Source organism: Thalassophryne amazonica, chromosome 13 (genome assembly GCF_902500255.1).
Source record: "Thalassophryne amazonica chromosome 13, fThaAma1.1, whole genome shotgun sequence".
NCBI classification, from domain to species: domain Eukaryota; kingdom Metazoa; phylum Chordata; class Actinopteri; order Batrachoidiformes; family Batrachoididae; genus Thalassophryne; species Thalassophryne amazonica.
In genome coordinates, this window is record NC_047115.1 from 95,571,677 (window position 1) to 95,586,118 (window position 14,442).

Consider the following 14,442-nt stretch of genomic DNA (forward strand, 5'->3'; position numbering starts at 1 on the left):
TGTTTTGTCAACTGTGTCGGTAGCATGGCCCAAGAAGCGGGTCACCCTTTTGAGTCTGGCCTGCTTGAGGTTTCTTCTTCATATCATCAGAGGGACTTTTTCTTACCACTGTCGCCTGTGTGCTTGCTCTAGGGGTTGGTAAGGTTAGACCTTACTTGTGTGAAGCGCTTTGAGATGGCTTTGTTGTGATTTGGTGCTGTATAAATGAAATAAATTGAAATATAATGAAACATATTGAAGATGAACAGTGCGAGTTCCGTCCTGGCCGTGGAAAAACCAACCAGCTCTTCATTCTCACAAGAACCCTGGAGGGGGCCTGGGAGTATGCCCATCCAGTCGACATGTGTTTTGTGGACTTTGCGTTGAGAGGAGCCAGCTGAGGTGGTTCGGGCATCTGGTAAGGATGCCACCTGTGCACCTCCCTAGGGAGGTGTTCCAGGTGTTCTGGGAGGAGACAACAGGGAAGACCCAAGACTAGGTGGAGAGATTATATCTCCACACTGGCCTGGGAATGCCTCCAGATCCCCCAGTCAGTGGTGGTCAATGTGTACAGGTCAAGGGAAGTTTGGGATCCCCTGCTGGAGCTTTTGCCCCTGTGACCCCATCCCAGATAAACGGTTGAAGATGTATGTATGTATGTATGTATTGAAGGCTGAACTGAGATCCACTTGCAGCACTGTGTGATATCTGAATCCATAGTGTGCAGAATATCATTCACCACTTTAGTAAGTGCTGTCGTCCTAAATGCCTACTGCAAATGCTCAAAGATACTAGTGTATAATTGCCCAGAACCAGGATCCAGGTTTGGTTTGTTAAAGTACTTATCAAAATGGACTTATTGACTGTCTGTCTTAATTAATCTTATGCTTGCACAGTTAATAGCAGGGAAAAAGCTGACCAAAGAAGAAAACCGAGTGTCAGAGTTGTCACATCTGAAAAGTTTGTCAAAAACAGTTTGATGATGGTAGGTACTTGTACAGAAAATGGTACCGATATAGTATAGTTCTATGTTGCATGTCCTAACATAGACATTTGTAACCTGTGTTGCTTTGTATCACTCTGAGCTTGACCTCAGTCTCTAGGATGGGAGGCAGGTGCTCTAACTACAAGTCTAAAACCCATAGGCTCTAGTGTCTGTCACCAGAGCATCTTTTGGCCTTGGGGAGTGAGGCTTATTTAACTTCTTCTGCACAGCACCATCTGCTGGCCTCCGTTACACATACATACAGAACCAGTGGAGTAAAATCAGACCTTACCCTTGTGAAGCACCTTGGGGTGACTTATGTTGTAATTTGGCGCTATATAAATAGACTAAATTGAATTTTATATGTTGAAAGGGATTTAGTTTGCTGTCAGAAGGGTCTATGTCCAGTGTTTTCATTATGAATGGATCTCTTTCATGTTTGGGAAATGGTTTATGGTTTTTGTGCCAGATAGGCCCATTAGTACAGCAGGTGTTTCAAGTATCATTTGGCCGAGACTGGGGGGTGGCAACCTGTGGCCGCAGAGCTGCAAAATATTTATTTTATAACCTAATGTAGTTGCAGGATTAGAGAAATATTTTTGAACTTACTGGTCAGGACCAGTAGCACTTATTTTGTTACTGGTCCTCCTGGTCCAAGGTAGTGACTCCCGGTATTTGGAAGCTCAAAACCTCTGATGTATTCAGTCAATATTGTATTTGTAAATCTATAGCATGATAGAACGGTTTCATTTTGTGTTGAATGTACTGTATGTAAAGTATAAACATTTGTTTTACAAGATCCTCTGCTTTCATGTGAATGTACTGTGCATCTTATACTTCACTTTTCTGTAATTCTGGCCTTATGCTTGTCTTATGCAGCCCAAACAGCCTTTACTCTTGTTACTTAATCCATTTGTCTGTTCTTGCTACGTGAGCTCTATAATATATCTAATTTTTTTGGGCAAGAATTATACCTATTGCTTCTCAGGCTAGTATGATCAAAATTTTACAACCCCAATTCCAATGAAGTTGGAACGTTGTGTAAAATGTAAATAAAAACAGAATACAATGATTTTCAAATCCTCTTCAACCTATATTCAATTGAATACACCACAAAGACAAGATATTTAATGTTCAAACTGATAAACTTTATTGTTTTTGTGCAAATATTTGCGCATTTTGAAATGGATGCCTGCAACACGTTTCAAAAAAGTTGGGACAGTGGTATGTTTACCACTGTGCTACATCACCTTTCCTTCTAACAACACTCAATAAGCATTTGGGAACTGAGGACACTAATTGTGAGTGTCATGATTGGGTATAAAAGGAGCATCGCCAAAAGTCTCAGCAAAGATAGGATGAGGATCACCACTTTGTGAACAACTGCATGAAAAAAATAGTCCAACAGTTTAAGAACAATGTTTCTCAACATTCAACTGCAAGGAATTTAGGGATTCCATCGAACTAACATTGAACTTTAAATATCTTGTCTTTGTGGTGTATTCAATTGATTATAGGTTGAAGAGAATTTGAAAATCATTGTATTTCACACAACATCCCAACTTCATTGGAATTGGGGTTGCATGAATGGTTCAGGGGTCTGCAGCCTTTATTGTCAAAAGAGACATTTTTGTCCCATCTTCCACAAATAAAATTCTTTTAGAGTCATAAACAGATTTGAAATGAATGAATAAAGATAACACAGCTTATAATGTTTTCTATATACAGTTCAGTATGTTTTAATTGTTCTTTTTGTTTTGTTTTTTATAACTCCAAATCAGAAAAGTTTGGATGATATGAAATATGTGGTGGTGGTTTCAGGTTTTGTGAGGTCAGCTTGATTTCATTTGTTAATATATATCCATTCTTACATTTAAGGCCTGCAGCATTTTCAAAGAGAAAAAGGTCAGGACATGGCAGTTTATTCTAAATGTAAGAATTAATTAATCATTTTTTTACAGCCAGTTTTCTTGAGAAATGTCAGAGGATGAAAACATGAACATTTCAAAGTGACTGAATATTTCTTCGACTTCATTTACATCAATCATCCAGAAATACTAACAGTGTGGTACTTAACTTACTTTACTTATGTAAATCTGTGTCAGGTAGGCAGTTCTCAAAAAGTAAATGTTCATGCTGGAAGGAGACAAGTGAGGGAAGCCACCAAGACACAACTCTGGAAGAACCTTTGGCTTCTGTGGGTGAGTGGAGAAACTGGGAATAGAGCATCATTTTTACTAAACATATAGTCCCAACTTTTTTTGATTTGTGGTTGTTTTCTGTTGCATTTCTGAAATTACAGAGAAAAGTGTGAACATTTCATTGTTTTGTTTTTTTAAAACTAGAAAAAATGTAAACACCAAACTCTTATAAAGAAGGAAAAAAAATACCTGGACATGTGCAGGAAAACTTTAATATAAACTGAACAGAACAAAGCAGGCTGATTTGACTCCCCATGCTTTGTTGAAAATAAGAGGTATCTTACTTTGAAATAAATAAAACATATATTACTGCAACCTAATAACTTAAATTAACAGATGCATTTTTATTCTGACTCGAGTACATTTTAGTGTGATGATGGAATTCATCCTGTTTTTTTCTCCACCTCAGTCACGTTTTGTGCTTGAACATAAAACGACTACATTAACATCACAATCTAAAATAAACACTTTTAAAAAATTAAAGCTTATTAAAGTTCAGAGTTCTCACCTGATTAATGTGAGAACCTGTACATTGAGACGCTGCTCTCTTCAGCGCCTCCTCCTTGCACTCTCCCTACCTGTGTGAGGGAGTAGAGCACACACACACACACACACACACACACACACACACACACACGGAGCTCATTTGAAAAACTCCACATTTTAGACACCTTTCAGCAAGTCCTCCACGGCTTTTTTGACCGTGTTTTTCAAAAACTGACTGTCCAAATCAAGGCTGGATGGCTCGCTGTCCAAACCTCTGTTGTTATCTTTGAATGGCTCAGTTATTTAAGGCGTAAGTTTGAAAAAATATCATCGGACTTGTCGAACACTTTTAATCACAAGACCAACAAGATTTTTAACTAGACATCGGTCTATCAGGGGAAAACATCTACTAGACACAGAGCAAAAATAAGTGGTCCATGTCGTCGGACCAGTGGATTTCTCTACCCCTGAATTGTGCTTTATGTTCAAGGTTAATTGCTGAATGTGACTGAGGGGAGAGAGTGAAAGAAGAGGATGTCACCCATCACACTGAAATTAATTTTAGGCATGATTTTTATTTTATTTCATCTTTATTTAACCAGGTTACTCCCGTTAAGATCGAGACCTCTTTTGCAAGGGAGACCTGAACAATTATAAAGTTTCCAATTTGCTTAACCTAACCATGATAAAAACACAAACTGGATCATTTTTTATGTTTACCTTTTAAAGTTATTTGGCTGCAGCTATATGGTTTATTTATTTCAAAGTGGGATACCTCTTATTTTATTCTTATTTTATTCTTATTTATTTCTTTTCAAAAAATATTGGGAGTCAGATCAGCCTGCATTGTTCTGTTCAGTTCATTTCAAAGTATGCCTGCACATGCCAGTGTTTTTTTCTTTTTATTATGTGTTTTCATTTGATTTAACAAGTTTTAAAAAATGTTAATTTTCTTCACAGTAGTTCTTTCATAAAGGCAACATATACAACCCCAAATCAGAACATGTTGATCCAATATGTAAAATGCAGGTTAAGGAAGATGCTGCCGCTCTCCCACATTTAGCACACAGTACCACACTCTTTCCTAATTTGGGGTTGTAATATCATTTCTAAGAATGACTTGCACCAGAAATAAACACCATCAGAAAGGGGTGCAATTTATGTGATCTGCTTTTATGACATCACAAAGCTCCAGCAAGACAATACATTAACTAAAGAAAATTATTCTTGAAAATATTCAAGAAAAATGTCCACATTGCTCATATTTTTATCTTTCATCTTCCTGGAAGGTGTTCACATTCAAATGAGGTCCTGCTGGTGTTGTCTCAGAGTCCATCCCTGAATTTGTGGTTGATACCAGGTCAAGGATTTGGTGGAGAACAAGAGGGGATGGAGAGCAGCGGGAGGAGGTTCCTGTGGCTTCTCCCTTGTTTTCACTCAGGGTCACCACAGCAGATCCAAGATCAATCAGCGTGATGATTTGGCACAAGTTTTACACCGGATGCCCTTCCTGACACAACTGCACATTTGATGGACAGTGAGCAGGGGCGGCCTTGAACGGGGAACCTTCAACACAAGAAATGAGTGCACTTAACCGCTTGCCCACCACGCCTGCCTTTAGAGATAAAAGAGATATAAATGTTATTTCATCTGTTCTGAACAAAGTAAACAGCATGATATCATGAATGCAGCAGGATGGAGAATTTGTCCGACTTGATGGCTGTATTCTTCAGTTCCACCCCTTCAGGCAGTGGAAGGTCACATCGGGCAGTCAGTCGTCCTAACGCAGAGACCTCAACTATGCCTCGCTGCACCTATGGTCTCAGTCATCCAGCTCCTCCTCCTCGCTCTTCCCTTTCATGAGAGGATCCACACACATATGGACTGTGAGGTTTTTTTAAACCTGAACATGTGCAGCTGACTGAGAGTTCTGACGTCATCATTGCAACCAAGCTGTTACACAAGCATGGAGGACTTGGAGAAGATGACTTTGGCTGTAGAGGAAGTAGGATTTCATCACCAAGAACCAGATAATTTAAAACAAAACACACAAAGGCATGACGTTACTGTTGAAGAAGAGAGATAACTGTTGGGGAACTGGATCACTGTTTCCAGGAGACCACAGCACTCTCTGGTGGTCATCATCAGAAGGCGTGCTGGTGTCTGGTCTGTGGTGTCTGACTCCCACGGTGGAGACCTCACAGACTGTGGGCGAGTGGGCTATTCTCTGAGCTGAGTCTTCTTGTTCTGGGGTCACTGTGGAGAGGATGCTGTTCCAGCACACACGGGGTGATGGGCAGAGCACAAGCTGTTCATCTTGACAGGCCTGTCTCAGGGTTAACACAGATACAGTTGAGGCCCTAACTTTACCTACAATTTGACAAATAGTTTTTTCTGAGTGAGTGTATTTCACAGACAAAGTGTGGATAAGTCCCTCACCATGTCATTGACAAATCAGCAGATAAAGGGTCAATAGTTAATTTCAAATTCTGCCATTAATAAGAGAGACACAGAGTATGACAGAGTATGTTAAATCTGTCTAGACTCTTGAGAAAAACCTGAGGGACTGTACCAAGGAGACGAGTGAGGGAAGGCACCATGACAACTCTGAAGGACACACAAGCTTCAGTGGCTGTGTTTGTGGAGACTATGTACATCCTTCTGAAGATGGAGTGGCACATAGAGCAACTATTAAAAACACAGTCTTCTTCTGGCAAACCTGAGCCTAGATTTCATGTCGTCTCTTCAACACCTGTAACATTCACACCTATTCAGTTTAGCTTATATTAAAAATCATAAATCATCTCAAAGCATGATGCACAAGCAAGATCTGGACCTCACTGACCCCATGAACAAACACTGATGACAGTGATAAGTAAAAACTGCCTCTGGGTTTTTTGATAACAAGACGAAAGCTCAAGCAGACCAGACTCAGTGGGGTGGCTATCTGATTTGGCGATGTCAACAAATAAAAGAAAAGCAACAACACAAGACTGTCAGAACATGTAGTGTCAAAAATGTTGCAGTGAACCAATCCTATACAGTATACTTCAGTGGGTGATGGTTGAAAAGACAACCAGGAGAAGAAGTCAGTCTGATATAGGCCCCAAGGCCCATCCATCCATCCATTTTCTTCCGCTTTATCCGGAGTCGGGTCGCGGGGCAGCAGCTCAAGCAAAGCCGCCCAGACCTCCCGATCCACACACACCTCCCCCAGCTCCTCTGGGGGAACCCCAAGGCGTTCCCAAGCCAGCCGAGAGATGTAGTCCCTCCAGCTTGTCCTGGGTCTTCCCCAGGGCCTCCTCCCAATGGGACGTGCCCGGAACACCTCTCCAGCGAGGTGTCCAGGGGGCATCCGGAAAAGATGCCCGAGCCACCTCAACTGACTCCTTTCGATGTGGAGGAGCAGCAGCTCGACTCCAAACTCCTTCCGAGTGACCGAGCTCCTCACCCTATCTCTAAGGGAGCGCCCAGCCACCCTGCGGAGGAAACTCATCTCGGCCGCTTGTACTCGCGATCTCGTTCTTTCGGTCATGAGCCACATCTCATGACCATAGGTGAGGATCGGAACGTAGATCGATCCGTAAATCGAGAGCTTTGCCCCCCTACTCAGCTCTCTCTTCACCACGACGGTCCGATACAGCGACCGCATCACTGCAGATGCTGCACCGATCCGTCTATCGATCTCATGCTCCATCCGTCCCTCAATCGTGAAAAAGACCCCGAGAAACTCCTCCACTTGAGGCAAGGACACTCCACCGACCTGAAGAGGGCAAAGCACCTTTTTCCGGTCGAGAACCATGGCCTCGGATTTGGAGGTGCTGATTTTCATCCCGGACGCTTCACACTCGGCTGCAGACCGCCCCAGGTCACGCTGAAGGTCCTGATTTGACGAAGCCAACAGAACCACATCGTCCGCAAACAGCAGAGATGAGATTCTGTGGTTCCCACTGATGCTTATTTCTGGATTTCATAATCCATAGCATGATGCAAGTCTAAGCGAGTGAGTCTATGGTTCCACCTTGATGGTACGTCAGTCCAACACAGGTTAGCTGAGTCTACTCTCTGTCTGTCTGTCTCAACATGGAGCAGCGCACCTCCCCCCGGTCTTTTGTTGTTGCGCCGTCACGTGGCTCAGTGGCGCCAGCCAACAGCCATGCAGGTAGGCTCAGCCTGTTTAAAGCCAGAAGTGCACTGAAGGGAAGAAATTCCTTATTTTATTATTTTATTGTATTGTTCGACTTGAAAAACAGAATAAGTTTGAAACTGTTTACAGTATTTATTGTGGTGTGTTAATTTTGCTATATTGTGGTTTGTCAGCCCTCTACCTCAAGAGATTTTGTTTTAAGTTGTGTTGAGTGATATTTTTTAAACAAAAATGTTGATTGTGATAATAAAGTATTTTGTTGTCACATACAATGTTTGGCGAAATTCTATCCTAGGTCTTTTGGATCCTTTGGATCTATGAAGCTTAAATATGAAAAAGTATCGGTATCGATCTCGGCGATACTGAGCCTGTATTTACTTGGTGTTGGATCAATACCAAAATTCCCGGTATCGCCCGCCTCTAGTAGCATCCCTGAAGTATGGACTAATTATAAATTAAAGAGAACTGATCAGTGTTGAGTCTGGCTCTAAATGCCTCAGCAGAGTCAGACTGTTTTGTCTCAGTAGGCAGACGATTCCACAGAGAAGCCCCACAATAATGAGAAAAAGCTCTGTGACCTGCTGACTTCTTTGTTACCTTGGGAGCAGACGGTAATCCTGTATTCTGAGGAGGCAGAGCACAGGCTGGAGCATAAGGTTTAATCAGATCTGTCATACAGGGAGGTGCTAGGCCATGAAGGATTTTATATGTTAATAAAACCTCACAGGCTGGTCTCATATGAGGGTGGTTTTTGACTAGAGGTACTTTCGTGTCCTTTGGTAATATTTTTAAAAATACAACTAATTTTGGACCAAAGGTGGCATCATGGCTTTGTGGTTAGCACTGTTGCCTCACAGCAATAAGGTTGTGGGATTGGTTCCCACTTCGTCTTCTCTGTGTGGAGTTTGCATGTTCTCCCTGTGTTTGTGTGGGTTCCATCTGGTTGCTCCGGCTTCCTTCCACTTCCAAAGGCATGCAGGTTAGGTGTGGTGGCTCTAAATTGAATGCAGGTGTGCGTGCGGGTGTGAATGTGTTTGTTTGACCCTTGAGTGGAGTAAGCGGGTAAAAAATATGAATGAATTTTGGACAAACCTATCTTACTTTGTTAAATTAACAATGAAACCATCTTAGAAATGTTTCACCATCAATCCATTGTGTTTTTTCCCCCCACTTTTCAATATGTTCTACCATTGTTCTACACCTTGACTTTTAAATGCAATTTTCCTCTAAGAAGTCTGTGATGAGACGTTGGTTAGGTGGTTGCTATGGAACTGGACAGTGACACCTGTCTGATATGTAGGAGAATTACATTTTCCGGAGCACCCGGAAGAAACCCACGCAAACACGGGGAGAACCCACGACCTTCTCGCTGTGAGGCAACAGTGCTAACCACTGATCCACTGTGCTGCCCCATATGATACATATCACAGTATATAATAACCGTTCCCACTAATTATGTAGAAAGTAATCTGTGGTGTATGTTTTAACTTGATTGAAACACATTACTCTGAAGTATGAACTTATTGCTTGATGTTATCTCTCTCCCATTTATAATTCTTTTGCATGAGGTTCTTTCTTGCATGCAGTAACTGATTTTTCATGGTATCACAATACTAAAATGCCCTCAGGTGTATGAGCATTATCTTCTTTACAATTTACAGTTGGTTAATTGGTATCCCAGTGCAAACTGTGTGTGTGTGTGTGTGTGTGTGTGTGTGTGTGTGTGTGTGTGTGTGTGTGTGTGTGTGTGTGTGTGTGTGTGTGTGTGTGTGTGTTTGTACAACCCCAATTCCAATGAAGTTGGGACGTTGTGTAAAATGTAAATAAAAACAGAATACGTTTTGCAAATCCTCTTCAACCTATATTCAATTGAATACACCACAAAGACAAGATATTTAATGTTCAAACTGATAAACTTTGTTTTTGTGCAAATATTTGCTCATTTTGAAATGGATACCTGCAACACATTTCAAAAAAGTTGGGACGGGGCAACAAAAGATTTGGAAAGTTGATGAATGCTCAAAGAACACCTAATTGGAAACAGGTGAGGGTCATGATTGGGTATAAAAGGATCATCCCCAAAAGGCTCAGCCATTCACAAGCAAAGATGGGGTGAGGATCACCACTTTGTGAACAACTGCATGAAAAAATAGTCCAACAGTTTAAGAACAGTGTTTCTCAGCATTCAATTGCAAGGAATTTAGGGATTCCATCATCTACAGTCCATAATATAATCAGAAGAATCAGAGAATCTGGACAACTTTCTACACATAAGCAGCAAGGCCAAAAACCAACATTGAATGCCCGTGACCATTGATCCCTCAGGCGGCACTGCATTAAAAACCAACATCATTGTGTAAAGGATCTTACCGCGTGGGCTCAGGAACACTTCAGAAAACCATTGTCAGTTAACACAGTTCGTCACTACATCTACAAGTGCAAGTTAAAACTCTACCATGCAAAGTGAAAGCCAAACATCAACAACATCCAGAAACACCGCCGCCTTCTTTGGGCCCGAGCTCATTTGAAATGGACAGACGCAAAGTGGAAAAGTGTGCTGTGGTCTGATGAGTCCACATTTCAAATTGTTTTTGGAAATCATGGACGTCATGTCCTCTGGACAAAAGAGGAAAAAGACCATCCAGGTTGTTGCCAGCGCAAAGTTCAAAAGCCAGCATCTGTGATGGTATGGGGGTGTGTTAGTGCCCATGGCATGGACAACTTACACATCTGTGATGGCACCATCAGTGCTGAAAGGTACATCCAGGTTTTGGAGCAACACATGCTGCCATCCAAGCACCTTCTTTTTCAGGGACGTCCCTGCTTATTTCAGCAAGACAATGCCAAGCCACATTCTGCACGTGTTACAACAACGTGGCTTCATAGTAAAAGAGTGCGGGTACTAGACTGGCCTGCCTGCAGTCCAGACCTGTCGCCCATTGAAAATGCGTGGCGCATTATGAAGCGCAAAATACGACAACGGAGACCCCGAACTGTTGAACAACTGAAGTCGTACATCAAGCAAGAATGGGAAAGAATTCCACCTACAAAGCTTCAACAATTAGTGTCCTCACTTCCAAAACACTTAGGAAGGAAGTAAAGGTGATGTAACACAGTGGTAAACATACCACTGTTCCAGCTTTTTTGAAATGTGTTGCAGGCACCCATTTCAAAATGAGCAAATATTTGCACAAAAACAAAGTTTATCAGTTTGAACATTAAATATCTTGTCTTTGTGGTGTATTCAGTTGAATATAGGTTGAAGAGGATTTGAGAATGATTGTATTCTGTTTTTATTTACATTTTACACAACGTCCCAACTTCATTGGAAGTGGGGTTGTATATATGTATGTGTCCCTGTGAATTTGAAGACTCGGGCAGTAATAGGACGGGACTTATGCTGAGCAATGACAGACAGACAAATGGATGGACGGACAGACGGACACAAAGTCTTTGCAATACCTGATGGCCATATTTGGTGACCTCGGGTTAAAACAAATTATGTTTCAATACAGGCTTCATGATACGATTCTTGATGCATTGTTATACCCCGAACAACTATTGAAGAAAAATCAAGGTAAATGTTGCTTGATAAGCAGATGATAATAATATTTTTATTGTATGCTACTTACAAACATGCTGTACTTTCATGGGAGTTTGTAAGATGACAGCAGTTTTTAAGTTTAATAATTGTATTTTGCCTGCATCATATGTTGGCTGTCAATTCATTTCCAATATGTCAAACTGTCTTGCAGTTTTTCCTCCACACTGCTCTATGTGCAGATGGAACAAAGGCATTCTTTGTAATTCCTCTAATGTTAAATGAAAGGATGGTGTCAGCTCAATGATCTCCCTGAAACGTTTAGCTTTATTATTTAATGATGAATAATGTTTGTGTCTAATGACAGTGTGAACTGATCACGCTGATTTCTGTGTCTTGTGCGACCATTATCCATCATGTCAGGCTTTTGTGAATTTAAAAGTATGAAATTACAGGATATTCAATTAGTCACTGCAGCCAGGCACTCCTCTAACATCTTCATTTGCATTAATTGGCATGTAAAGATGAGTGTCGTCAGCATAACACTGAAAAATAATTGTATTAGTGCAGGAGCAACATGGCCAAAACATCATTATTTATTGAGTCTGTGTGCAACTCAATAAATATTCAAGGTCACTAATCCTAGTGACCTTGACACGTGACCCTGTGACCTATAAACGATACTGTGGCGTGAGGGATTCCTGCTGGTTATTCATGGCATGCTTGGATTTGATTGGCCCAGGGATTTGAGTTGTTGGTAGAAGACTGAAAATCGTCACTGGCTTGCAATGACAGTTATATTTGGGTGTCATTGCCACAGTGGAGTCCCCAGTTGCCAACTTCACATGTGGCAAAAACAAATCCCTGGGAGGGTCCCCCTTTCCAATCACTACTGTATGTAACTTCACTATGTAATGTGAGAAGAACAAAGGCCTGAAAGCAGAAACCCGGGGTTCTGTCAACTTTGCACAAATATATTTTTGATTGCATACAATTTTTTTTTTAGAAATTGAATTGCTTCAAAGGCATTTCAGTTTAAATTCTTCGTTCTGCAAAATTAGAACTCAACTGCAAATTCATAAGTGCCGAGTTGACTTGAAGTTTGCAGTGCCAGTACTCGATAATGAGTTTGCCTCATTTCTGTAACTAAAGACTTGTTAAAATACTAGTTATAATAGTTATGGTCAAAGTTAACATTACTCATTTATGTTAAGCCATTGTCCATATCTGTTTACTTGCAGGTGGTTTTGTGAAGGCAAGGAGCTGGAGAACAGTCCTGACATTCAGATCATCGCCAATGATGAGCTGCACTCTCTAATCATCACAGAGGCATTTGAAGAAGACACCGGGCGCTACTCCTGCTTTGCATCAAACTGCTATGGAACGGATTCAACGTCTGCTGAGATCTACATTGAAGGTGATTTTCAAATGATGCCAGTCAAATTTGAACATTAAGGCGAGGCATCACTTTGCCAGCTCGCTGTGCTAAAAGATCTGCTCATGCCAGGATCAGATCTGGAATCTAGAATGTTTTAAATGATTTTCTACAATAGAACCATTTGTTAACTTGAGTACCAGAGTCACATCAAGTGAGTGGCATATAACATAATGCATGGAAGAGTGTTACTCAATCAGGATGCAAAAATGTGTATTTTTGTGCCACTGAGACAAAAGATTGTTTCAGTTTGAGATGCACTTTGTAAAAATTGTGATTATTTTGTGGTTTAATCCATCTGTGTATGTGGCTACAAGGCCACTCCCCTGCTGAGTGACCAGACTGAATGTTGCAGCTGTTGGAGAAAAATCTGCACTTAATCTGCAAAATAAACCATAGTTGAACCCACTCAGTGCTCTGTGCTGAAGTTAGATCTATTTCACTATTAGACAAGTTACTTGTTTTTTCTTTAGTAAGTGCAGTTTTTGGCAACACTAAAACGGATGACTGTCTCTGCTGTTAGACAAAGAAAAAGCATTAAACCATTATTAGATGACGGCTTATAATAGCTCCGCAGGTCTCCAGCAGGATTTCTTTTCGTTAACTTTATTCAGGACTTTAGTGAGCACAATATGGAGAAATCAATTGCCATGGGGTCAGATGGACCCCAAAAGTCCTGAATAGGGTTAAGGCACAGTTCAAATTCTTCAGCATTAAGTGATAAACACTGATACATGTTAGTTTGTGCAAACAGGTATTTTGACATGTCAGACTATTGATGAACGCAATAGTGTTCAGTTTCCTTAAAGCATGTTGTTACTCCATCAGGAATTAATTGCATCTTTTACCGCAACGGATCATCTTTTAAAATAAGTACAAATGCAAGTTAATGATTTACTGTGCAATTCCTAAACAATTGATCCTGTATGTGTGTGTGTCTGTCTGTAAACAAAATAACTAATAAAAACCGACTGGACAGATTCCCACCACACTTGATGTGACTATTAATTAGCTCCGACAATCGTCATGGCCAACAAAAATGTGGCGCAAAAAACAGATTTCCTGCTGTATCTTGATTGTGATTGATTGGTATAAGTGGGGTATCTTGATGAATTCATAAAAAGAAGTCATGTTTGTTCAAAAAATGTGTTGTTCCTTTTCTTGGTCACCATGTCCCTGCTTATAAATGAGTCTGTTCTGGAGTGAGAGAATAATAACCACAGGAAGTTGAATTACTGTTCAACAAAAAAGTTGGAGGATTCTAAGAAACAGATGATCACCACTGGTTTTTACAGTCAAAACACCGTTTGCACTCAGAGGTTTGCGTGTACGACAAACATGAACTATTGGATATGGATGTATCCCAGTGTGCGCAGTGATCGGTTGAGTAGTTGATGATATATTATCTGTGATATGTGATTACTGTGTTCTGAAGCGTGACTCCACAGGGTGAGTCTGACATCGCTGTCAGTGACGGACTGTTTCAGGTCCTTTGTGTCTCCTGCTGCAGGCGCCTCCTCTTCAGACTCTGATGGAGAACAGCGCACAGAACGTGTAGCCCAGTGAGTCATTTGTTTTTGCACAGCGATACGTAACCGTGTGACGCTGTGGCTGCTTTGATGCAGTTTTTCATGGAGATGTGTTTCATTCCTTGTGTGATCCACACAG

General features: G+C 41.1%; 1 protein-coding gene across 1 annotated transcript in view; it reads left to right on the forward strand.

Moving 5' to 3' along the window:
- The window catches only part of LOC117523004 (myopalladin-like), a 52,937-nt gene that overhangs the window by 38,005 nt on the left and 490 nt on the right, over positions 1-14,442 (forward strand). Inside the window, exons 3-4 of the mRNA XM_034184421.1 lie at positions 12,581-12,756; positions 14,285-14,336. Of these exons, the coding sequence (XP_034040312.1) occupies positions 12,581-12,756; positions 14,285-14,336 (228 nt within the window). The remainder of the gene's footprint in view (positions 1-12,580; positions 12,757-14,284; positions 14,337-14,442) is intronic.